General features: G+C 37.9%; 1 protein-coding gene across 1 annotated transcript in view; it reads left to right on the top strand.

The window, feature by feature from the left end:
• The window catches only part of SPAG17 (sperm associated antigen 17), a 110,826-nt gene that overhangs the window by 67,032 nt on the left and 18,696 nt on the right, over nt 1-25,098 (top strand). The window contains exons 24-37 of the mRNA XM_065851568.2: nt 507-712; nt 4,267-4,387; nt 7,126-7,499; nt 9,102-9,231; nt 10,813-11,033; nt 11,331-11,475; nt 12,605-12,759; nt 14,137-14,313; nt 16,696-16,823; nt 16,992-17,122; nt 18,494-18,621; nt 18,998-19,180; nt 21,629-21,742; nt 24,305-24,350. Coding sequence (XP_065707640.2) covers nt 507-712; nt 4,267-4,387; nt 7,126-7,499; nt 9,102-9,231; nt 10,813-11,033; nt 11,331-11,475; nt 12,605-12,759; nt 14,137-14,313; nt 16,696-16,823; nt 16,992-17,122; nt 18,494-18,621; nt 18,998-19,180; nt 21,629-21,742; nt 24,305-24,350 — 2,259 coding nt within the window. The remainder of the gene's footprint in view (nt 1-506; nt 713-4,266; nt 4,388-7,125; nt 7,500-9,101; nt 9,232-10,812; nt 11,034-11,330; nt 11,476-12,604; nt 12,760-14,136; nt 14,314-16,695; nt 16,824-16,991; nt 17,123-18,493; nt 18,622-18,997; nt 19,181-21,628; nt 21,743-24,304; nt 24,351-25,098) is intronic.

Genomic DNA, 25,098 nt, shown 5'->3' with positions numbered 1-25,098 from the left:
CATGCTTAGCAGGCTGCCCCTAATGCTTGGCCTTTCAGAATTGGGAGAGTCTGAGCAAGTCTAGATCATCAGAATCTTTTTGAATCATTACAGCAAAACGAGCTATGCAGTGCAAAACTGCTGGAGTCCCTCTGTGCTGGATCAGCCTATGATAAAGCATAACAATAGTGATCATTTCCTTGATACTAGGTTCAAAATGTCTGCACCTATCTAAGTATTCTGGAGGTGAAAGGTAATTTTTAAAAATGTATTTTCTATTTTTGAGAGGCAAGTGACAACCTATGGGAAACAATAGTTTCAAGATGCTTTTTAGGCTGATGAGTAGTCAGTCTATGGAAAGATTTTCTAAACAATATTCAGTCCTTCTATCCGAAGTAATAAACTCCCGCACTGAGGTTATTTCAAAGGTAAAATTTAGCGTACCAAATCTTGTTAAAAAATGAAATGTGGCCATCAACATTTATGAAACTTAATTGCATTAAAAATATTACTTTTGCCTTCCTTAGATGATGAAACAGATCCCATCTTAGCAAGAATCCTGGATGTCCCTTCTGTTCATGTTCCAACCGTAGTTTCTCCTGTTACATCAGCTTCAGGAAAAAAAGATAAGCCCGTCAAACAAAAATCAGGAAGAGCTCTGCCATCTGCAAAAGCAAGCCGTAGCAAAATAGGTCCTTCACCACCTGATGACCCAGTAAAGCAAGAAGAAAAGGTGAGAGAATAGACATTATCCAATGACATGAAAAAGAAACAAAGAATTCCTATACATCAACTCTTTGAGCTGTGCCTTAACAAATTCCTAACAATTTATGGTTGCCGAGGGTTAAGATTGCGGGGTGACAATCAAACCCTGGCAGATGTATTGTTAACCTCCTCTCCCCCCCACTTCCCCCTTTTGCCCCTCCCTCTCCCCCCTTCCCACTCAGGACAGGCGATCAGGAGGGAAAGAAGGACAGAGAGAAGAGAGTTGGAAAAGTTAAAGATGTTTTACTAATGCTACTAATAAGAATAGAGAAAATAATACAAAATATACAAAACCAATCTTGTAAGTCTCAGCAACTGCAGAGCCAGCACCCAAAGTCCTGGATTAGACTCTGTAGCCAACCGGAGCTGGATTCAGTCTGTCACTAGGCCTCAGTTCGCAGGGACAACCAGCAAGGTCCTCTCCTAATGTCAGCCATGAGGAAAAAAGGGAAAAAGGGGAAAAAGGCACGAGATCCTCGTGATCTCCCACTTTTATATGAAGTATTCACGTGAATGGAATGTCATACACAGTTGGTCAGTCTCTCGGTCATCAGTTTCTCGTTGCCCCTCTCGCGAGATGTCCATCCGTGCTTATCAATAAGTTTACATTCCATTGCTAGGTTTACCAAAACATGTGTTGGGTTCTCCAGGAAAATGCAGCTAACATGAAGGCTTTAGCTGACAGGCAAATTCACTAAAAGAGAAACTTGTTTTTAACAAAACCAGGACAATGGTGCTTCTAAGGATATGCTTTACTCTTACGGTTGTCCTCAGAAGTACATATTGGCAGGTGTTAATGAAGCTACTACACTTTGTGACTCCATGGTGTAGAGCAGCATGCCTTTCATGATCCGCATTTGTCAATTTTGGCTTTACGATTACATCTGTTACATTATTAATATCTCAGTGACTAGAACAGCTCTAGAAATTGATTTTTACTTTAAGCAAGTAGGAAAACTTCTCTGTGCTTTCCAAAACCTGCATTGGAAATTCTAACCAACCAATAAATTGGCGGAGACCATTTTGCAAGTGCTTGCTCTGCAGTTTGCATGTATTATACCAATGACACATTTCCACAAATGCATGCTGATGACCATGTGCATCAGAAATACACAGCATTTAATCTTGAATATCCTCCACAGAGCTCTATGAGAAGCCTTTTGACATTAAAACACATAAATGAGGGAGGCCATATCAGTTCAGAAATGGATCACAGTGCCCCTCTGCAAAATGACTAACCTAGATTATTTCAGGTCATAGCTAATTATTGGCAGAATATTTTAGGCAACAACAGGAGGTTGATTTGGTCCAGTGTTCTCACAGATCAGCCAGAGTATGAGTCACATGAAGAGTTCTCAAAGACATACTGAGATAGCTCTTTAATGATAGTTATGATATAAAGCTATCCATTTTAACTTGATCAAGTTATACAAAACAGTAGCATATCTAGATAATGTGCTTGTTAAATGTGGTTCTTAATATCTTTCCAGACTAACTGCAAAAATATTCAAAGCATATAGTAGTGTGTTTTAATTTCACCTCTACTTGGTTCCATCTTTAATCAAGTATGGCTGAAATAATACAGAAAGTACTTGCTAATAGGATGTCCCAGTTCTCACCCTGAGCCACATTTAAATCCAATCTACTGCATTTAATACTTTCCATGACTTTTCATGATCTTCCATTAACCAAGTCGTTCCTCCCTCTTATGTTCCGCTTATTCCGTAGGCTGATAGGTGCTATGTAAAGTACATGAGTGGTACCAGGTCTACTGTCTTTTCCTGCACTGTTTTTTCTTTTGCACTGCTCTTCAGAATTTCTTCATCGAAAATTAACACTAGTTCATCCAGCTATGGTGGCTTCCAACTCCAGAGTCATTTCATGAAACTCTACTTCAGTTCTTGTTACCATTTTCTAGGGTACTGCCCTGAAAAGGTTCATCACCTGCTGTTGTTTCTTTTTCAGAACTATGCCTTGGGAAACTGGTCCTTCGTTGGCTCTGGTTACTTTTGTCCACTTTTCTCAAAATCACTCTTGCTCTGCCCTTACCAGAGGAATATGGGTTATCTTCTCAGCTCCCTTGGCGAGGGAGGTTGAATGGACATTGTAATTCTGTTTGCTGAGCTGGCCTGAACTGTCAGAGGTAGAATGGACAATATGGAAATGAAGGGTTAAATGCAGTGCAGGTTAATCAGAAACTGGAGATAGTTTGCATTACAAAGCAAAAGAGAGGAGAGGGCAATACAAAAGACAAGAATGAACACATATTGAGGGCTGCACAAGTAGCCTTGGAAGACTCTCTAAACATGATGTACCTATGCTGCTTCTGTGGTACTAAGCAGATAAAGTAGTGCTGTGGGTCTTGTTTCAACATGGATTCTGTCCATATCCAGAAAAAGTCCTACTGACCTCATTTCAAGATGTTTAGCTGGGTATTTAAAGAGCATGGGAAACAGTGTAGGGAGTTGCCTAACAGCGTTCAGCATAACATACAGCAATTGTGTGGTACAAATTAACCCTATTCAAACAAATACCCCTAACATTAAAATTCTGTCAGGAGGACATCTAAGTTCCTCCTCTTCTTCCAAAAGGCTTTTTACTATTTGGTTTAGAATGTCTTTGAATAGAGAGTATCCATATTAGTGCATACAACATCCAGCTGTGTGAGTATGCCAGTATTCTGGAGAACAGGGTTGGAATACGAAGCAAACTTGACAAATTCACAGGATCGTCATCTGGAAAATAGGACACAACTCAGTAAGAATAAGTGGTAGGTTCTACAATTACATCTAAGTAATCAACATATACCTACAAGAATGGGTAACAGTTCTGTCAAAAACTGTTCTACAGAGGAAGGTCTGAGAGTTGCAGTGGATCACAAGAGATATATAAGTCAACAATGCCATCTTGCTGTGAGAAGGGCAAAGACCACATCGAGGTGAATAAACATGTATATAGCCTGCTAAATATGTGAAGTTATTTTCCATTCAGGGCTAGCAGAACCCAATTTGAAGTATTGTGTCCAGTTGCGGGTACTGCACTGCAAAAAGAGGGTTACGCTTTTTGACTTCCAGACATTCCTTCCTGTCCCCTTCTTAAATCAGTGCTGTATTTGCAGCAGACTGGAAGTACTGCTTTATTTATCTTTTGTGCTCTTTTATTTTAAAATAACTGATGTGCAACTTCAATAATTATTTCATGCTGTTCTGCCTCACATTATCCATTTAATGTCATCTCATCTTGACACTGTCCACAAGATAAAATAATGACTCAGCAAAATGAATGAAGTTAGGAAGGGTTGTTCTTCAAGGATTAATAAACAGCAATGAAAGAAGATAGCTCGATCAAAGAAAATAAGCCAACATTTCCACTTCAGAATCCATAAACTCTCAAAATGTTAAAAATGAGTGGTAGAAAGCACTTTTTTAAAAATGTTTAATTTACAACTGAAATTTGTGATCTAACTTTTTTCTTCATTCTTTTAAAATGTGGAATAAAACTAATTCCTGTTTCATTCTGTAGATGGAAACAGAAGAATCAGCTTCCCAAACACAAGTGATGTCAGATGCTCTTGCTTTCCCAAGTTTGAATGTCTCCTGTCCCAACGGACTGGCATTAACTTTCCTTGGTGCAAGTTTTGGAGGTTAGTTTCCTGAGGCACTGCATATTAAGGAATTTTAAAAGAAGCTAAAATTACAGAAGAAAACAATTTCTGCTTTGATGGGTTTAGATGTGACAATGTGAATTTTTTAATGTCTCAGATTGCTAAGTCTGCCATAATGTCTATTTAATACTATTTGCAACATAAATAATGTGTTTAAATTCAAATGTAAAATCCAGAACTGCAAGCTGTTGGACATAACACATTGGGGCAGGGAAGGAGCAACCCTAAAAAGCACTTGGGAGTCATGTTGGATAATCAGTTGAAGATGCGTGTATATTAGAATACTAAAGAAGAATGAGCAAATTCAGTTCATAAAAGCATATATTTCAGGGAATCTTGAATGATAACAGGAAGATGATTACATTACCTATATTTGCATCTCCTTTGGAATTGTATGTACTGTTCTTAAGTGTACAAGACACATTCATATTTTGAAAGATTCAGGGGAGAGTGACAAGAACAATTAAAGCATTGGAAGGTGTATCTTACAGTGAGCTTATGTCACCAGAGATTTAATAACCAAAGAAAAGGTCAAAGGAGTCACTGGTGCCAGTATGGGAGTACAAATGAAAGAGAATTTTGGTGAGAGCTTGTGAACACAGTATGCAAAGATATTACAAATTTCAGGGGCTTCAAACTGAAAAGTAGTGCTTTATATTAAATTTAAGCTATACTCATCTTTTAAGGGTAAGAACCATTAACAAAACTAACCCAGGTTGTAATGGACTCTTTGCTACTGGATATTTTACAGCCAGGTTTTGTTACCTTTCTAGAAGATACTGTCAGTTTCAAACAAGAATTTATTCACAGAAGTCCTTTGATTTATGCCATTTGGTACACACAGAGAAAATGGTCATAGTAAATCTTATTGTTGAGTTTTCTTTTGAACACCGATAGGGTATATAGATACTTGTATGTCTCTGTGCCTGACAATTATTCCATTTCCCACTGTTTTTGAAAACCAGCACAAAGTTCATCTTTATATACTCTAAACTGTAGTATATCTTGGGGTTTTGTAGTCATACCACTAGGTTTTGAACCAGACGAATGTGAATTTTGCTGTTGTCATCTGGTCAGTTTTAAAAACAGCCACTCACAGATGTCATTTAATGCCTATGTACAATACATCTGTCCAGCTCGGGAGCTATTGAGTATGTGAAAACAGATCAACACAATTGCAGAAGTGCTCATATCCAGGAATAAGCCACATTAATCAGACACAGAAAGTACGTGCTAGCAGTAATTCCAACACCTACTATGCCTGAGCTGTTGCATAAAAAACAGCAGAATCATTTGTCTTCCTGGCAACTGATGAAACAAATACCTCTTAGAAACCAGTGAAGTGGTAAGTCCAATGTATATGAATTAATAAAAGTTAAGAAATTTATATTAAATAGCATTAACAAATGTAGTATGGTAAACAAGGATCCAACACAAATTTATAATCGTGTGAGAGCTGAATGTATTGCTTTTTGGGGGGAAGAAACCACATCGATCTGAATTGATCTTTTTTCTTCTCAGACATCTCTTTCCTTTTCATATTAAAATCATAGGATCATTGAACAGCCTAGGTTGGAAGGGACCTCAGAAGATCATCTGCTCCAGCCTTTTGTGAAAAAGGGATTTTCTAGCAGTGTGTCCAATCACATATTGAAAACCTTCAGCAATGGTGTCTCTACCATGCCCTTGGAGAGATTGTTCCAGTGAATGATTGTTTTCACTGTAAAAAAATGTCTTTCTTATATCAAGATGAAACCTCTCCTGGTGCACCTTATACCCCTTGCCCTTTGTCTTCTCCATGTGGCTCCTTGTGAACACAGACCCTCTTTGTAAGTGCCCTTTAAGTACTGTAGTACTGTGATGAGGTCCCTCCTGAGCCTTTTGCAGGGAGAAAAGACCTAACTCCTACAGTCTTTCCTCATAGGACAGGTTCTCCAGCCCTTTGATCATCTCTGTGGCCCTCCTTTGGACGTTCTCCAATCTGTCTGCATCTTTATTGAACTGTGGGGACCAGAACTGGATACAGTAATCCAAACGCAGCCTGACAAGTGCTGGGTAGAGTGGCAAGATTACATCTCTGCTAGTGGTGCCCCTGTGGATGCAGCCAGTTTGGCAGATTTTGCCAGTTTAGGGTAAATATGCTCTGATTGATCTGATATGAAGTAAAGAAGATGCAGAGAGTTTTCAAACATAAATAGTTGGGCAAAGAGTGTAAGTTGAAAAGCTGAATAGTTGAAGTGAACAGAGCTATTACAAACACATATTCTTTTGACACAACTACCATAATTATTAGCTCACTGAACACACTGCTATAATTTAATCTAAATCCCTTATTTGTTTACATCAACAAAATATGTAACTTCAGTTTCTATACAAACTCAAACTTTGTGAAACTCAGTAGCTTTTTTCACCTTTATGGGCAGTTAGGAAATTCCTCTCACCTAATGCCAGTTTTTCAAAAGTTCAGAATCTGTAATAAATCAGTCTTCAATTTTTGTTATTTTCCTTTGGAAAGACAGACACCTCTGCAGAAGGATGCAGAGTTTCTGAGTAGATGTCTGCTCTGAAAAACAGTCTTGTCCCTTACTCTATGGATTACAGAGAAAGCCAAGTCTTACCTAAACTTTCACACCTTCTGTAGACACCAAGTTGCTGGATGTTTAGCACTGTTTGAATGTATACTACACAGTATTAAGTAATTCAGAATTTGTTTTCAGATTTGAAAGGTGAAGCCACTACAGCAGAAGCTGAGGAAGAGGTGGTAAAGAAAAATGAGGTCAAAGCAAGTGAAGCCAAAGAAGAAGAGATTGAGAATGGTGAGGCCAAAGCAAATGAAGCAAAGGAAGAAGACGTTATGGAAAATAGAGAGAGGGAACATGAGGTTACAGAAGGTGAAATAAAGCATGAAGACACTAAAAGAAAACAGACCAAGCAGCCTACTCTAGAAATTCTGGTTAGGCAAAGTTATCCTCAAAAGGTAAAGAACTCTCATCTATATTTACCTGTGGCAAGGCAAGCAGAACAAGAGGTGTCAAGAGTCATCACCAGTCAAGGAACTGTCATAAAGTACATGATGGATGGATCTACCCAGGTATGTTTAGTAAAATTCATTGAAAGAAATCTCTGTTCAAACCTTGAACTTGTGTTTGTCAACTGAGATAGAGAAGTGTCCAGTTCGTAGCTGAAGGAGTTAAGTAACCACTGAGTTATGCAGCCATGTCAAAACTAAAATGCTCTTGGCTTTGTTCAGAATTGGAACTAAAGGCTCATAGGGAGCTTTAATGATGAAAATTTTAGGTATGTGAAGATTTTAGGCAACTATGAGGTTAAGAAATAGCTGAATATGGTTTTAAGAACTACATTTTTAGACTTAAACATCTGAAGTTGATTAGTTGGGCTTTGAGTGTTTTTGACAACACAGAAGTATCAATATATTTTTTTCAGTCATCTGAACAATCATATAGGATCCAGAAAAGAGCTGAACTATTATTCTTCAGTCCTACACACACCTTTAGATATTCTAAATTTTCATCAAAAAGACTTTCTATTTCTAAGTACCTTGTTTACATGTATTTAGGTTGCCTGGAATTCTGGTACCTTTAAGGTGCCATAGGCTAGATACCATCTTTGCAGATATTGTAATCAATCTACAAGCAACTGTCTTTCTTATAGTCTAAGACTCTATGTGTAGTTAGCAAACAGAAGAAAAGATGAGTCATAGGTTTTTACTCAGAAACTGTCAACATTCCTTATTTCCTCAAATTTTTTTTTTCCTAAGTAGACCACAGCTCCTAGTACATGTTCTTTACATTCATGCATTACCTTAGATGTTAAACCATTTCACCACAATTTCTGAGAAACATATCCATTTCAGAAGTATGCAAAGAAGCTAGCTGCTATATGTCTATGTATTCTCAACATACTGTCTCCTGACAGAAGAGTGTAAGTCTTACGTGCCTAACATGATTGTACCATAGTCTTTGTGTAAGCAGATTATGAGTGCATCCTTCTTTACATTAACTTAATGTTTGTGATGCATCAAGAATGCACTGCATATAGATAAGCATTTGAAAAAGAAGGGTGAATTACCTTACAGTGTCTGTAGCTCTTGAGATGTTTCTGTGTATTGTCTATTTGTTTTCCACATTGTCTTCTCCCTAGAACATCTGTACTGTATTTGTAAATGAATTCAGGGACGGTTAGTCCCTGACACACAGGGAACATGCATATCAAGAGTTGAGTGTAATGGACAATAGATCTCAGAAACCAGCTATAATAAGATGAATAACCCTTACTTCTTTTTGTTAGTTGTCTTGATCGCTAAATAAAGTAGCAGCAGTCCTAGAATACAAATCAATACAGTGATGCAGATTTATTACCACTGCTACAAAAAATTAAGTCATCAGCCTTTGACCATTTAAATAGCCAAAGAATAATCTTGAATCTTTACTTTTATAATGCCTATTTGTTACTAATAGAGTTGCCATTAATTATATAGGTGAACTGCAGCAATCAGCAGCCCTTTCTTTTTGAGATAGCTTCTTTATTTCTCGTATTCATTCTGAGAGTTTGTACTTCTTCCCCCTCCATCACCCACAATATTCTAGTGACTTTTGCATTTGCAACATTCTTTTGAGACTTTCTATTGATGTTTCAAGTTATTTAACCTCTAGTATATGCCTGATTTCTGTAGATTCTGTTTGCTGATGGCACAATAAGTAGGAGTCCTGATTCTGGCCCTGTCCTACCACCACCTACTATTCCAGATAATGTACAACTACTACCAGAACCGGAGCCTTTACCTGAGACCAGCACTAAGAAAGGTAACATCTTCAGTGTTAATGGACAGATTTAAAATTAGCTGGGCTAATGGTACTTAATAAAGGGCATTGTTCTTTAGTCTGAAAATTCTACCAGTGTGAAAATGGAATTTTATCTGTATTCAGCTATTGCACACTGCTAAATTTCTCTCCTCCTCCAGCTTTCTTTTTCTTATACGTGCAAGGATTATAATAAGTAAAAGGATGTGTAAAAACTATAATACATCAGTAGCAGGGTGATTCAACACAGTTTTTTAAAAGAAATCCTTGTAACTACACTAGTGTCAAATGCTTACTTATGTGTTACAGGGTTTTTAGTCATGGTATTGAGAAATGCTTCTCTCAAAGAGGACTTACCATATTTTTCTTTCTTGTATGTATTCCAAGGCATCTACTATTGGTCATTATAATTTTTTTGTATGGGCTTGTGGTCCATGCCACTATAACCATTCTTACCTTATTTTGTTTGACTGAGAAAGAACCAAATAAAAGTTTACCTCTTAGCTCAGGGTGTAGTCCAAGATCGCTGTCAGTGCTACTTTGTGCAAAGAATAATTATCGCCTGTCATAATAGTAATTTATAATTTATTGGAAGTATGTGAATACAAATTGCTGCCAAAGAGAGAAGTTTATCAAAAAGAGACCTTCTGACTCATCGAGTCCAGTCCTTGTTCTTAGGGTATTCCTTAGAATAACTAGAAGGATGTTTGAGAACTTCTCTGACAAACTCTCTTCTTGTTTTCAGTCTCAGTACCTATCGCCTGTGTATATCCTTAATTCCTTGTCCTTTATTTGTGATCACTTTTTTCCCTTTTCTTCTCCACTGCTTAGTCTTGACAAACTTATAGTGAAGAGGTTTTTTTGGGGTTTTTTTTTTGGTTTGTTGTTTTTGTTTTTTTTTTTTTCCTCTCATGTGTATATGCTGTAGGCCTTTTGATTCCTCTCTGGACCATGCATACACTTAGTCTAAGTTCCTTTTTTTTGCATATGGGAAACCAGAGTTCTCTATCACATTCTTAAAAGATCTCTCCATTAACTTGCACAGTATAATCTCCATCCCTTTTCTTCTGATGCATCATAGGATTGCGTTTGCCTTTTTTGTCACCATATTTTCATGCTGATAACTTGTAGTCATTCTTTATGGATGATACCTCCAGGTCTTTCTTTTGTTCTATGGCTGAAGTACAAGTTATTTTTATTTCTTTTCACATTAAAATTCATTCCAATAGGCTGTATCAAATTCCTATTACTTTAATCTCCAAGCTCAGGGGACAGTTTTGGATGTTTTTTTCTTCTGTAATCCATTCAGATTTTCTTTTATATTGATGGTACCTTCCGAAGCCATGTTATAATCGGATATCATTAGCATGCTGTTTTTTTTTTTTTTTTTTTTTAATGAACACATTAAATAAGATTAGTTCAAGGGCACACCTTTGAGTAACAGCATTTGTAATTTCCCTCCAGCCTGATAAATCTTCTTTCAATTCTGTCAAAACCAATACTCACAGAAACTCCTCACTTTACTGATTTTGTCTTTTGCCTTAGAGAATACCAAGTCTGACAGAGAAATTTTTGTTTCTGTAGGAAAAGTCAGTAATAGAAACAGTATATCACACCAAAACAAGGACAAGTTATTAGAAAACACTGTTCAGGATCTGGATGGTTCTGAGCAACCTAAGGAGAACCAGGTGGGAACCTGGATAACAACAACTCCATCAGGCATTCGAGTGGGCACTGAGGGAGCAAAGCAAATGGATCTGGAGCCACTCTTAATCTATCATGCAACTGACCCAGCTGATGGAACGGTATTAATATTTTTGTGTTATTATAGCACTGTGTAATATGCTAAGAGAGAGGACTGCCATCATATAGGTTGTAGGATTTGTTCTTTCAACACATATCCTACAGGTTGTATTATTACACTTTTACTAATAAAAAAGCTTTAGAATTTGAAGAAAATGCAAGTCCTCAGTCTCTGAAGTAGATAAAGTTGCAGTAGTCTAGCTTCATTGGAGTTTTGGTATGTGATGCCTAGTTTTACTGCTGTTGCTCTTAAAAGCATCACAGAGCTAATATAAATGAGCATTCCTTCATTCTTTCAGGTTATGACTGTACGAGATGATGAAGTGATAATTGTTGAGAAGCTGGATGGCAGCAGAGTATGTGATCATGCTGATGGTACTAGGATCACGACTTTTTATCAAAACTGTGAAGAGCTTTTTATACAAGAAGATAGTGAAGAAACAGGTAAAATCAAAAGAGGAGCACTTATCCCTGGTGTGCCTTATGAAGCACATAATTGTCAAAATATACTAAAGATAGGTCATACCAATAGCCTAGATAACAAATCACCTAGAGCAGTATAGGCTTAGTTTGTCTGCTTTATCTTTCTTTCATCAGTATTGGGTGCAAAAATTGCACTGTAGCAAAGAAGCAAATTCCCTTCTTTCCGTGTATATACTTACATGACCCATCTTTACCATGAGACCACAGTGTCCAAGTTCTAGTATTCATTGCCTGCTCTCCACCTATCTTGGTAAAACAAGAAAGCTTGTTTGAGTCTTAACTGAACAGGTATATAAGGACCAGGGCATCCTCATATTCTCCAGAGAAGCCATGGACTCACCAGCCTTGTAGGTATTCAAAATTTGATTGAACATGGCTGTGGAAAGTGCCACACCTAGTAGAAGTAAAACTACATTCACCTGAAGCAAGTGGGGCTAATGGTCATCTATGTTTCCTCTGGCTGGTAGTATATTCTGTATACTTAGTTCAGTTGCTGAATAAGATCTGTAATTAACACAAAGTGTATATTTACTGTGTGAGTGTCAGAACTGTTGTGTTCAAACACAGTAGAAAGTTCTCGTTGTGGATGACCTCCCTGAGGAATTTTAAAAATCAAAACAACAGCCTTGAGCTGGGGTGTCTATTCCGTGAGAAGGCAATGGCCAGGTTAGCATACCAGTTTCATTTGTGTTCCCCAAATTCTGCTGCTGAAAAGGAATTTCTTCCCATCTTGGGGCTTGTATCATAGGTATCAAAAATTTCTGTGGTCCAGGTTGTATGTTACAAATATATAGATCATTACAGTTAGTACTGTACTTTATAAGTTAGAGAGTACTCTCCTGACCACACCAGCCACAGATGGTTATAGACATTTTTTGCTGTTGAATTTTCCTATATTCAGTGCACAGTCCAAAAATTTGAAGTTTGTATATTGTTTACCTAACAGAAAATTATGTGATAAAGGATGGTATAAAGCCTGAAGGTCTTTTACTGAGACGTCAAAGGTCCAGCCTTATGAGAGAAAAAGCAAATCCTAAGATTTTTCCATGGTTCATGTGCTCCTGTCTAGTTGTTCTGTATTAATTCTTAGATGAACCCTCAGAAGCCATCACAAGGAAGGTGAAATGTATTCGAGTAGAGAATCCAGAGTTTGCTACTGTTATAACAAACTGTGAGGACGGTACCTGTTGTACGATCTTTGGAGATGGGACATCTATTATAGCAAAGCCACAGGGAACATATCAGGTGGGAATTATTTTTTGTTTTGACAGTGAAAGGTATCTTTGTGTTCGGAGTTCCCTGCCATCAGTGTCTTCACCTTGACTATTTTAACTCTGTTCTCTATAGCCTTCACAAATCCTATGATTCCATCTCTTTTATACTCTGCCAATATTCAGATATTATTGGTCCCCGTCAACTGGAAGCTAACAAATGTCCCAGTTTGCAAGAATGGTAAGAAGGAAAACCCTGGTAATTATAGGACTGTCAGTCTCTCTTCAGTGCCTGGTAAAATTGTAGAGAAGATTATTCTAGGAGTTACTGAGAAGTACTTGAGAGATAATACAGTCATTGATCATCCCCAGTATAGGTTCATAAGGGGAAAGTCCTGCTTAACTAACTTAATTTCCTTTTATGACAATGTCACCCCTCTTAGTTGACCAAGGGAAGACAGTAGATGTTGAGATTTTTTTTCTTTTAGCAAAGCTTTTGAGACTGTCTCTCACAGTATTCTTCTGGATGTAATGCACACAGCTAGACAAGTCTGTAATACCTCGGAGGAGCAACTGCCTCACAGGTCAGGCTCAAAGAGTTACTATATGTGGGGTTACATTAGACTGGCAGCCAGTCACCAGTGGAGTTGTCCAGGGCTCAATTTTAGATCCAGTGCTCTTTAGTGATTTACACATTATCTGGACACGGGAATTTAATGTAGCTTATGTAAATTTGACAATGATACTAAAGTAGGAGGAGCTGTGGACTCCCTCAAGGGTAGAGAGGCTTTACGGAGAGGTCTGGGTAGACTAGAGAGCTGGGCAATCACCAACTGTCTGAAGTTTAACAAGAGCAAGTACCACATTCTCCAACTGAGGTGGGGTAATCCTGGTTATACATACAAATTGGGGGGATGAAAGGCTGGAGAACAGCCCTGCAGAAAGACATCTGGGAGGTTGGGTTAAGGGCAAGCTGAACATGAGCCAACAGTGTGCCCTGACAGCCAAGAGGGCCACCCATGTCCTGGGGTGCATCAAGCACAGCATTGCCAGCCAGACGAGGGAGGTGATGGTCCCACTCTGCTCTGCACTGGTGTGGCCTCACATGGAGCACTGTGTGCAGTTTTGGTCCCCTCAGTGTAAGAAGGACATGAAACTTTTAGAGTGTGTACAGAAGAATGTGACCAAGAGGATGAAAGTTAAGTAAAGTATTACAGAGACCAACATCAGCCTGACTCCTGGAACTCATCTTCCTTTTTACTCTCCCTCTAGTCCCTCAAAACTGGATGATTCAGTAGTCAAGGTCTGAGAGCTCTCCTCTTGATTTGCATCTGTTCTTCATTTTCATGCTACCTCTAAACTGAAGATTACACCTTTCAGATCTGAACCTCTTCCCTTCTCACTGTGATAGGTTTTACCCATGAAGACAGGCTCTCTTTTCATTGATGAAGATTGCTCAGTGGTTTATACCCATGAAGCTTATGCTTTCTTCAGCAAGAAAGAGGAGAAACAAGGAGGGAGATACGTTATGAAGCACACTTCCAGCACCATTTGTGAGATGATGGATCCTGAAGGAAATCTTTTCAAGGTAAAATACATGGAAGGAAACCAGTTTCTGCATTTTAAGTAATTTTATCTTAAAAACATCTCTCAAAAACAGCTTGCAGCCTTATAGTACTTACTCTTAAAGTAGCCTAGCTAGCCAGAAGAAACAACTCCTGAATCAGGTCTCTGCAATGTTCTTGATGATGTGATGGGTTTCCCTTTTTTGGTATTTCCCCCTTTTTAGAGAGATTGAAATAAAGCACATGGTCTACAATTTATCTAACCTGTAAAGTTACCTTAACTAGGGTGACTTGTCTTATAACAAAAAATCACCTCTGCAAATGAGGATTAAAAATGAGAGAGGATATTGGCTTTTCAGAAGGTCCATAAAAACACTCTAATCTACCTAGTAAGGCAAATATTGTTGTAAAAGGAATGATTCAGTCTTTAAAGTCATACTGATTGTGCTGTGATCCTTTCTCACCAAAGAGATATTTTTGAGCTAGTTTAGTACTTAGTTTTGAGTTATGGAAACATCATCTAAGTGTCTGTGACCTACATGCTGTTTTCTAATTAAAGGTTCTCATTAAAGATGCTAAATGTGACATCCTTCGAGTATCCTTTCTATTGTTGCAATTGTAGTCAGTACCATTTTTCTAGATTCCTGTGAAACAGCACTGAGGTTCCCCTGGACATGTGCATTATGATACAGTTTTGAACTTGGCTGAAGAAATAGTGCTTGTGCATGTCTATGCTGTCATTCTCTCCCTAACAAATTTTGAGCTAATCAACCTGAGGGACAGAAATTTCAAAGATATCAAATTTCTAAAAAATCAAGGCAATTCAATGCAGTACAGAAGTTGCTTGGCATTGGCATGAGCACATCCTGCTTTTTCTCAATTGATATTTGGAGAACAAAGGAAGGAGCTTGAGGCTGTGGGGCAGTGTTGTAGGAGCAGTGATCTCAGAGGATATGTATTGTAGTAAGGCAGTTGAGATTAATGGAGTATGAAAGGACACAGAACGAAGAGTTACTGTAGGGAAGACTTGTGTCATTGGTTTTACCATCAATGTCATATGCTTTATTTACAGCATCTCACACAATTTTACTCTCAGGACCCCATTTTCTTTGCATAAGTGCTTATGTGATGGAGCAGGTGTCCATGTGGATACAAGTACCAGCAACAACTCATGGATTTAAACTTCTTATTGTGAGGAATCCAGCTTTTAGGTCCTGTCCACTGTTACAATTCACTTTTGTCCAGTTCCTCAATTCCAGTTCTCACCTTCTGCATGGTTGATAGGGATGGCAGCCAGGTGCAGGTGTAATAGGATTGGTTTTTCCTCTGTCCTAATCACACCGGAGACTACATGGAAAAGGGCATGGACTGGGTGTGTCAGATTCAGTTCATGGACCATCCCTTGAGTCACTCTGGTTTAAACTGTATCTTCCAAAGGCAACTGACTGCACTAAGAATTACAGGCATTATTATTCCTTGTTAAGTTGTTATTCATTGTTAGTTATGTTGTGTGTATATGTTAATGGCATGTTAGTTAATAATCACATAGTATTTTCAAGAAGGAAAACACTGTAGGTATTTCCTCAGTATTATCATAAAATTATCTGAGATCATATTTTTAAAGGGAATTAATGCCTGAAAAGGGCCCCCTCTAGAAATATATACTTATATATAGCTATAGGCAGATAGATGTAAGTATATGATCTGCATCTATATCATCTATATCTCTTCATATATCAACATGTATATAGATGTGTGTATATATTTATTCACATTTATCTATAAATTTATATATATACACCTGTACATATGTATATACACACCTGTACATATGTATATGCACATTTCTATTTGTATATACACCTATATAGGAGCATACATGTATATACTCTGTAATTATTATCTAACATATTAGCATACAGACATATGTATATGTTTGTGTGTATCTATTTCTCTGTGTGTCAGTGTATATACTTAGATACATATATACCTCACAGAGGTACATCAATGGCTGTTTGCTTATACAGTTACCTGGCTTGAAGAGCAAGTGAGTATTTTTGTATGAAGTTGCCTGTTGATGCCTGCAGATACATATGTTGAAGGTGGAATGTAAGCATGGATGGCCCTGTTTGATAACTAACAGTCCTTGAGCTATTATTATATATCAGCATATGATATTAGTATTTATGATATGACATGTCTTCCTGTAAATGTTTGGTTTGCTTTTTTCACTGTCTTTTCAGTTTTCTTCTTAATTTCTTTTTCCTGTGAATTTCAGGTTGTTCAACATGAAATATGTTTTTTCTGTCCCTTTCACTGGGCTAAGTCATATTACCGTTCAGCCGCAAGTTACTGTTTTAAAAGCATAATGTAACTGAAGTAATTTTATATCATTTCTATTATAGGTCATGGCTGATGGCAGCACAAATGTGTGTGTTCCTGGCATTGACACTGATGACAAGGAGGACAGCAATTCAGCCTCAGTATTCCCAGAAATTAACAAACCTGTCACTTATGAAGAGCATGCGCCCAGGTAAACTGCACTGGGTTCATAGGTTTACACTTTCTTCACTACACTGTGTTTGTACAGAGTTTGTAGATTTGTCCTTCCTTCATTCAGTACTCCATCTTTGAACCTCAATGTCATCACGTTGGAGTTCCTTTTTCTTGATACAGTCCAATGTGTGTGCTGGCTGTGTAGGTTCTTCATCGCCTATGCAGATGGCTCTGGATCCGAGCTCCTGCGGAGCAGGGACATAGACAAGTATCTGGCTGAAGCCTGTAGTGATCCTGCTACTGCTGTCTTGCAGGATCCTGTACAAGAATGTCCAGGTAGGAAACTTTTCTCTTTGGACAAACAAATACTTGCAAAGGTGGAGTCAGTTTCAAAACTCTTACATGGACAGGAAATTTGAAAATGTTTTTTCCTATGTAGACAGGTGCCCACACTTCTGGCAGTGAAGCATGGGGAAGAAGGAGCTTGTGGAAGAACTCAGGGAAGCAGAGAATTAACTGAATGACACTCTGAAAGGATAAGCGAACAAACAACTTTATCCACTCTCAGACATACAAACGAGCAATTACGAAATGCATAGATTCTCTGTGTATTTACTATGAAAAAACATGGAATATATCACAGTCTTCATTAATCATATGGCAGTATTTATCAATGAAGAATGTTGACCCTTAGCCTGGCTGTTGGAAAGGATAAATATAATTTACAAGGAAGCTGGAAAAATATGACTAAAATAGGGGATGCCAATAGTACATGGCACCAAACACCTTCTAGTAGCAGTGCAAGAAGTCACATCTTGAAATGTTTGGTTATCATTCTGAAGTTAGCTGGACATACTATTTCTATAAAATACTCTGCATAACAGTTAAATACAAAGAAAATAAATATGTATTTTAAAAGATGGGATCATATGGTTCCCCTGGATATGAGGAGAAGATAAGGGTAGTTTGCTTTACACACCCAGTGAAAATCTCCATCAAGAAAACCTTCTCACAAGCAGTAGTGATTTGTAATAGCAGCACATCTGCTTTTCCAGACTTCATACTCCACCTTTCTCAAAACTAGCTCTGTTTGCCCTGACAAAAAAGGTTCACCATTTTGTATGATTGTGACAAAGTAGCTCAGTAGCAATATCAATTTTGAAAACCACCTATGTGGTAAATAGTAGTAGATTATATAGATTTGGGGTTGGGTTGGAAAAAAAATTTCAATAACATTAAAATTAATCAGAACAATTAAAATAGATAATGGATGGATTCCATTAGACATGATTTATTGATCAGATTGTGAAGTATAAAATAGAATAAAGAATTATGCTTGTTCTGAATATGATGTACCTCTTCTGAGATTAGCGTTCAGTAAAGATGGGTCAGTGGTCTGCTCTTCCTTATTTGGGAGACTCCAGACACTGTAAAACTGAGCTGTTACCCAAGACTCAAAACAAGTAGCATAGGCAGTCTGTTGTTAAACATGGTCTGAGTAATCAGAAGTTGTCCAACTATTCTATAGCCACCCCAGTGGTCCAATATTATCTGTAGCCACAAGTATAGCATTTTCACATGGAGTTTTACTACTTGATAATAAGGGATTTTTATTCCTAGGTAAGTATATTTTTCTGGAGGTTTGAGACACTTGTCCACTGTTTTTGGATTTGAACTGATTCTTAGCAAAATGTGTCTTTGAACCAGGTGTTTTAAGTATTACTATCCTCCGCCCTTTGGCTGAAACCTCCCCCTGGGTAATGAACAAAGAACCAGAGAGTATTGTTCCTCCGAATCTTCAATCAAGGACCCAGGACACATTTTCTTCTCTTGAGGTATAATTGTTTCAAAACTGTCTTTTGCTGCTTAAGCAATAGTTGTTTGTCACAGTGGGGAAATGGAGCTCTAAGCAATGTGACATTGTTAAGTCTGGTTTAATAAGCAGTCTAAGCCAGGAGCAGGCTGCATCAGGAGAATGTGGTCACCTTGGGCTGCTTCTATTCTCAGTAAGGTGATGCCAGATGAATTTTGGCAGATGAATTTTTAGAATGGATAAATTGTGCCCTAGGAACTACTGACTTTATTGTCTAGGTCTATGATGTTATAAGGCGCGCCTGTACTTTTCAGCTGATATACATGTTGCTGATATCTGCATTTAGTCAGCAATATGAGTAACCTCTTGCTCTTTTGCTTCTTCTTGTCTGTGTTCAGAGGATGATCACAGATCCCTCAATCAGAACATGTAGTTGGAGGGGTCTCTGCATTGGATCCAGTGAGCCGACAAACTTGCCAGTGCCTGTACGAAAATGTCCTAAGAAACTGCAAATACGTCAGTTATTCCAATACAAGGCACTCAGTGACGAACTAAGAGAAAAGCTGCAGCATTCCCTTAAGGTAGTACAATCACATTTATTCATTCTTCCAGTTAGCAACAGAGAACAGACAGATTAGGTGACATGAATCTGCGGGATATGGCTGAGACAAAAATTCTGCTACTTTTGAAAAACAATCAGTGTTTCATATGTAGACAGGTGCTCTAAGAATAGTGTATTTCTGAAGCAGCTCACCTGTTTCTTGTGGAACCTACTTTTCTGTGCAAATATGCGGGATCCAGTCCAGTACACATCACATATAGTACACTAACAGTTTTCCTTCTGTCAATATTGATATCTGTTACTTTGCTTTTACTTTGCTTAGGGTTTATTTTCCTTCACAAAGCCTTAAAAACTTAAATCTATGAAGTTGTACAAGAATTGCTAACCCACCGTAGCTCTACAGTTAACTTGGTCATCAGGTCACTGAGATTTACTCTAGTTTTGGTTTTGTATTTGTTTACATTAATCAGTACAGGACATTTTGAGGTTCAAGTCTGAGTTCTGTCACTCTATCCATGTCTAGCAAATACCTATGTAGCCTTCTGACAAAGTGTGTGTCTGTCCCTTCTGAGTGATTGGTTCATAACAATGTGCAAGCTCATACCTCATGTGCAGGTATTCTGAGATGGAATCTGAAAGTTCTGCAGTTGATTCTTGTCAGCAGCTTCATAGTTCTCAGTTTTGGTATAAAACATTGATTTATTTAATTCGCATTGTGAAGATGCTCTTGGAAGATATTTTAGAGTTAAAAATTCATAATTACTTGCCAGTTAGAGAATGCCCAAATACATGTGTTCTATAATTTATTCATTTAACATAATTCAATGATGGCATTGCAGACTGAATTTGAAAGCTAACAGCATGAGAAATTTGAGAAGGCAGTAGCATGTTGTAGCCACTTGGATTTTTTTTTTTCCTCACATTACATTTCAAAGAAGGCGTGCTAGTAATAGAAAAACATGGACAGCTGTTCAGCCCTGGCATGTTTGGGACATGCCAGTCTACCAGAATTAAATTTTACCCTTTTATAGTCTATGAATTTATAAAAATATTCTTTAATTTACATACTGAGCTTTCAAAGGCAATGCTATTAAAAAAAAAAAAAACACTTCCACACCAAAATCCCAAGGTAAGTCTTTCCATTGACCAAATTTGTTGTTGGCTTTTAGAGAAAGAAGAACACTGTTTGTTACATTGGGAAGGAAGAATTGCAATTATTGGCACTGGGAAAACATTTGGAACAATTGTGTTAATGTGCAATTGAAATATCCTCATTGCTCATATATAATATTTAATTAATGTTTTTTTCCAGAAAGAGATATCTTAAATCTTTAGCCAAATATTCACTTTGTCAGAACTGAATTAAAATCTAGAGAAAAAGGTATTCTTCCTTTCTCCATCTCCTTTATGATTTAAGAGGTATAAAGAAATGAAAAAGAGCTGAAACTGGACACAGATTGCTTCTGCAAACCTTGTCTATTCATAAAGCTCAATACTGCTTGTAGCTTTCTAGCACAGTGCTGTGTTAGCACAACATTCTGTAAGGACCCTTTTTTTCCATCCAACTGAACTTCTAAAGCATAAAGAAGTGTGGGAAAATAAAAGTGTTCTTTTCTGTAGCACTTAGTGGGATTCTGGCAAAGTAAACGTATTTCTAAAAACAGCTTCAGATTTTTTTCTGAACCTAATTTTTCCATTATGATGTTGTAAATTTCCCTTTCCCCGATAGGAGATCGAACAGGAGGGAGGTACAGATCACAAACAGTGTTTGTTAGAACAGCTTTTATTAGTTAAGCTGATCTTAATAATATAATTGATTATTATTACTGTCAGCTGTTTACTCAACACATTCCTTTATTCACCCACATTGCTTACTCAAACACTTGCACATTTGCTTGTTCTTGCCTGGCTGATGCAACAATTGTAGAGCAAACCTACCTGCCTGCTCAGAAGCAGGGGTTAACACAGATGCACCAGGGGCATCTAGGGAGCTGTTGGATGTGGTTCGAGTCACACAGCTCATTGTGGATGCTGATGTGTGCTCATGGCCCAGCAGAGATTCAGCAGACTCTTGATGTCCTTCATATATTAGTTCTTGCAGATTCAATTGGGCTGGGCTACATGATCTCCAGAGGTCCCTTCCATCCCTAACCATTCTATGATTCTGTGAATAGTCTTGCTGGTCTTCAGAGCTGGTTATTCCTTGGTGGGCTTTCACCTGCTGCCTTCTCAGCATGTACTCCTCTCTTTGACCTGTTGGGCTTTTTAAAAACTCTTTCTCCATGCAGACCTTTAGATATCTATATAACCCATTCATACAAATCCATAGAAGAGGCCTTTATGACACTGAGAAGCAGTGTATGTTCATTACTTCTACAAACTCTTTTCTCTATACGTGTGCCCCTTAAGTCTATGTCTGCAAAGAAAACACCTGCCTCTTTCTTGTTCTTTTTCATTGTTTCACCAGGAATATATAGACCACATTTTAAAACAGGAAAATGAACTGGAAGAGATAAATGTAAAAGAACCAAGAACAGAAGAAGAAAAGGAGAATGCTGCAAGTCTCCTTGAACTGGTTACAGTAAGAAAGATACAAATTTTAACTATTTTTTTGCAACAAAACCACCGTATTGCATTGGAAGTGTCAGCCTTAAAATACGTCATTATCTGTTAATAAAATAGCAAATGTTAGGACAGCACAGTGCCAGCTCTGCTGTAGTTTAATGGTAAAGCAGAACCACACTCCGCATTCATTTGGGCTGCTGAATGGCGCTATGGCCATTTTGGGGAAGCAATACTGAAAACAGATTCAGAGTTTGGCTCTTTGCAGTGATCCATTCCCAAACACACAGGCCAAAGTTACGGAAATGTGTATATCCCCCAACATTAGGATGAGAATGTTTCCAGTCTGTTGTCATTGCAGCTGGGAGAATTCAATTTCAACCACAGCCACCTCCATAATGAAAGTTTAAGCTCTGCTTTTGGGATAATCCAAAACCAGTCTGGAGGAATATTGTTATTACTGCTGAACAGCATTTATATTTTTGGAAAATGTGTTCTGCTGATTTACAGAGCTAAATAGAGCATGAAAATAAAGGAGAGGGGAATAAGGAAAGGGAAAGGTGGGAAAATAGGGACAGAGCAACTTAGGTTATCAGTCAGAAAACAGTGAGGTTAGGGAGAGATGAGTGGCAAAAAATCAGAGAAGTTCAAGCAGCAAAAGGGGGTGGGATGAATGAGAAAAACACTACTTGCATCTTGTATAAAAGGTGACTGATCAGTTTGCTCTATTTCAGGTATTCAAATAACTTGTTTCCTATGGCTTCCTTTAATTGGGTATCTTGCATGATGTGAATTCACACATTAGATTTTTTTCATACATACCCAGTTAAAAAATATGGTGTTTGAAAAATGAGATCTAGACATGTTAGTTTAAATATTCACTATCAGATGATCTATCCACCTTTTGAAAGTGAGTGTATTCTAGCAAACAAACATCATCTTAGCCTTAATGTCTACTTTTTAAACCTTTTCTCAACATGCAAAAATGTTAGGTGTGAGATCTTTACAGTTTTAAATACTGTTAATTTCCTTTTCCTAGTTTCCTGGATAGATCTATAACTTTACTATTTTTCTTTACAAGCTTAAAAAAAAACATGTGATGCTAGAATTTGTCTCTGAACTTTTTAGCCAAGGTAGTATTTTTATTTGCTGAAACAAAAGCCTTTTTCTATATTATAAGATTTTGTATATATTTTTGCTGAGTACCTTCAAGTGACATACAATTTTTAAAAAGGGTGGAGAAAAAAAAAATATTCAGAAAAACCCCCAAACAAATAAAAACAATAACCAAAAAACCACAAACCAACCAAACAAAAGCAATAAGGAATTCACAACCTTTCTGGAAAGAGGAACACAGAGAAGTGATCTGTCAGCACCTCCATCTGCCTGTATACGTTAGGTTCTTCACCCAGAGGGTGGTGGAGCACTGGAACAGGCTCCCCAGGGAGGTGTCACAGCCCCAAGCCGGACAGTGTTCAAGAAGAGACTGGACAATGTCCTCAGACACATGGTGTGAACTGTGGGGTTGTCCTGTGCGGGGACAGGAGCTGGACTCGATGGTCCTTGTGGGTCCCTTCCAACTCAGGACATTCTATGATTCTATGACATTTATTTGCTTTGATGAGATTGAGGTGCTGAATCTCAAATGCTGGTCAGTTCCAATGGACTTGGCTAGTGACTACTGTTAGTTTTCCCAGCTACCTTGAGCACATTTCCAGGTACAGATTTCACAATGGATGACTATTTTCTGAGTAGTAGAGTCTCACTCTGGAGCTGCTGTGACCCAGGAATGGGTGTCAAAAGTCTCCACTGTTCCCCAGCTCTGTTACAACTTAGGTTGCCTGGTCACAGGAACTCTGGTTTCCAGTTAACTGCTTCATGTTCAGCATTAGAATAAAAGAGACAGCTTAGTTTAGAATCTGTTACCCTTCCAACACTTTACTGTAAACCAGCCACAAGAGAGCTCCTCAGTAACGAAGTCTACAAAATCCTGAACACATTTCTGATTTGATTTCTTGTTGTGGCTGTGAGTTTAGATCTGGTACAAATCCTTTGTAGAAGGATTTGAGTTTGATTATGAGCTGGTTTAGTTGATTTAATAAACAGCAACCATATAACATACAAAGCCACCTGTGAAGCAGGTCATCAAGAAGAGAACAAATACTTGTTCAGACCAGAGAAATTGTACGGGGTGTTTCAAAAAGATGGACCCAATTTGAAATCACTATATCTCTGCAACCATGAACCGCCCATGAATGAAACTCTTACCACTGGTAATGGTGGTGCATAGAGTTCCAAGTGATTACCACTAGATAACTAGTTAAACAGTTTGTAAATTTTAGAATAATTGTAACATATTGCCATCATGAAATATACTGCTTTGAAACTGAGTCCATCTTGTTGTAACACCCGATGCTTCATTTCTTTTTCTCCTAGCTCATATTTTTAAACACATTGAAATACCTCCATTCTTGTAGTCATATTCCCAGATAACACTTGTTAAGGAAAAGCCTTTGATCAGGATGCTGATGTTGTAAGGTCTGTTTCTCATATGGTCACAGTTATTCCTTCTTCATTGCAGTCCATCCCTAACTGGGAGAAGTCATCTGAAGATCTCAGTGCTAGCGGTAACAAAAATTCAATATCTGTCTTTTAAAATTGTAAAATAACGCAGTGAATTATAAAGTACTGTAGTATTATTTTTGAAGAAGGAAAATAAAGGGGATTTCATCTATGTGCAATGTACATACTTTTGTCTCTTCTGAGTATGATTCTCACAGGTAATTAGAATGAGAGAGGCAATCGGTGGTTGACTCTTCAAAAACTACTGCCTGTGTTTAGGCATGTGTATTTGTCATTTTGACCCACATCTCCAAACATATGAAGTTTTTCCAGGTATAAGAACTATGATACTAGTTAGTCAGTTTTGGACAAGTATCAACATTTCAGCCGAGTTTTCAAAGACACTGGATAAGTCCTGGGTGTTTATTATATTTGAAAATCTGATCTCAAATGATAGTGTGTTCTGGTTCCATTGGTTCCATCAACCTTGCCTGAGGGAAAAGATGGAACAGTGTATTAGTTTTCCCTTGTGAATTTCCCCTGTGAATTCCCTAACCCTAACCCATAACTCTAATCCTTAACCCTAACCCATAACCCTAACCCTAACCCTAAACACTAACCCTAACCCTAAACCTAACCCTACCCCATAACCCTAACCCTAAAATATAACCCTAACCCTAAAATATAACCCTAACCCTTAACCCATAACCCTAACACTAACACCAACCCCTAACCCTAAACCCTACCCCTCACCCTAAACCCTAACACTAACCCTAACCCTAACCCCTAACCCGTAACCCTAACCCTAAACCC

Source organism: Patagioenas fasciata, chromosome 1, assembly GCF_037038585.1.
Source record: "Patagioenas fasciata isolate bPatFas1 chromosome 1, bPatFas1.hap1, whole genome shotgun sequence".
Taxonomy (NCBI): domain Eukaryota; kingdom Metazoa; phylum Chordata; class Aves; order Columbiformes; family Columbidae; genus Patagioenas; species Patagioenas fasciata.
Note: the sequence above shows the minus strand (reverse complement) of the source record. Positions and strands in the feature narration are given on the sequence as shown.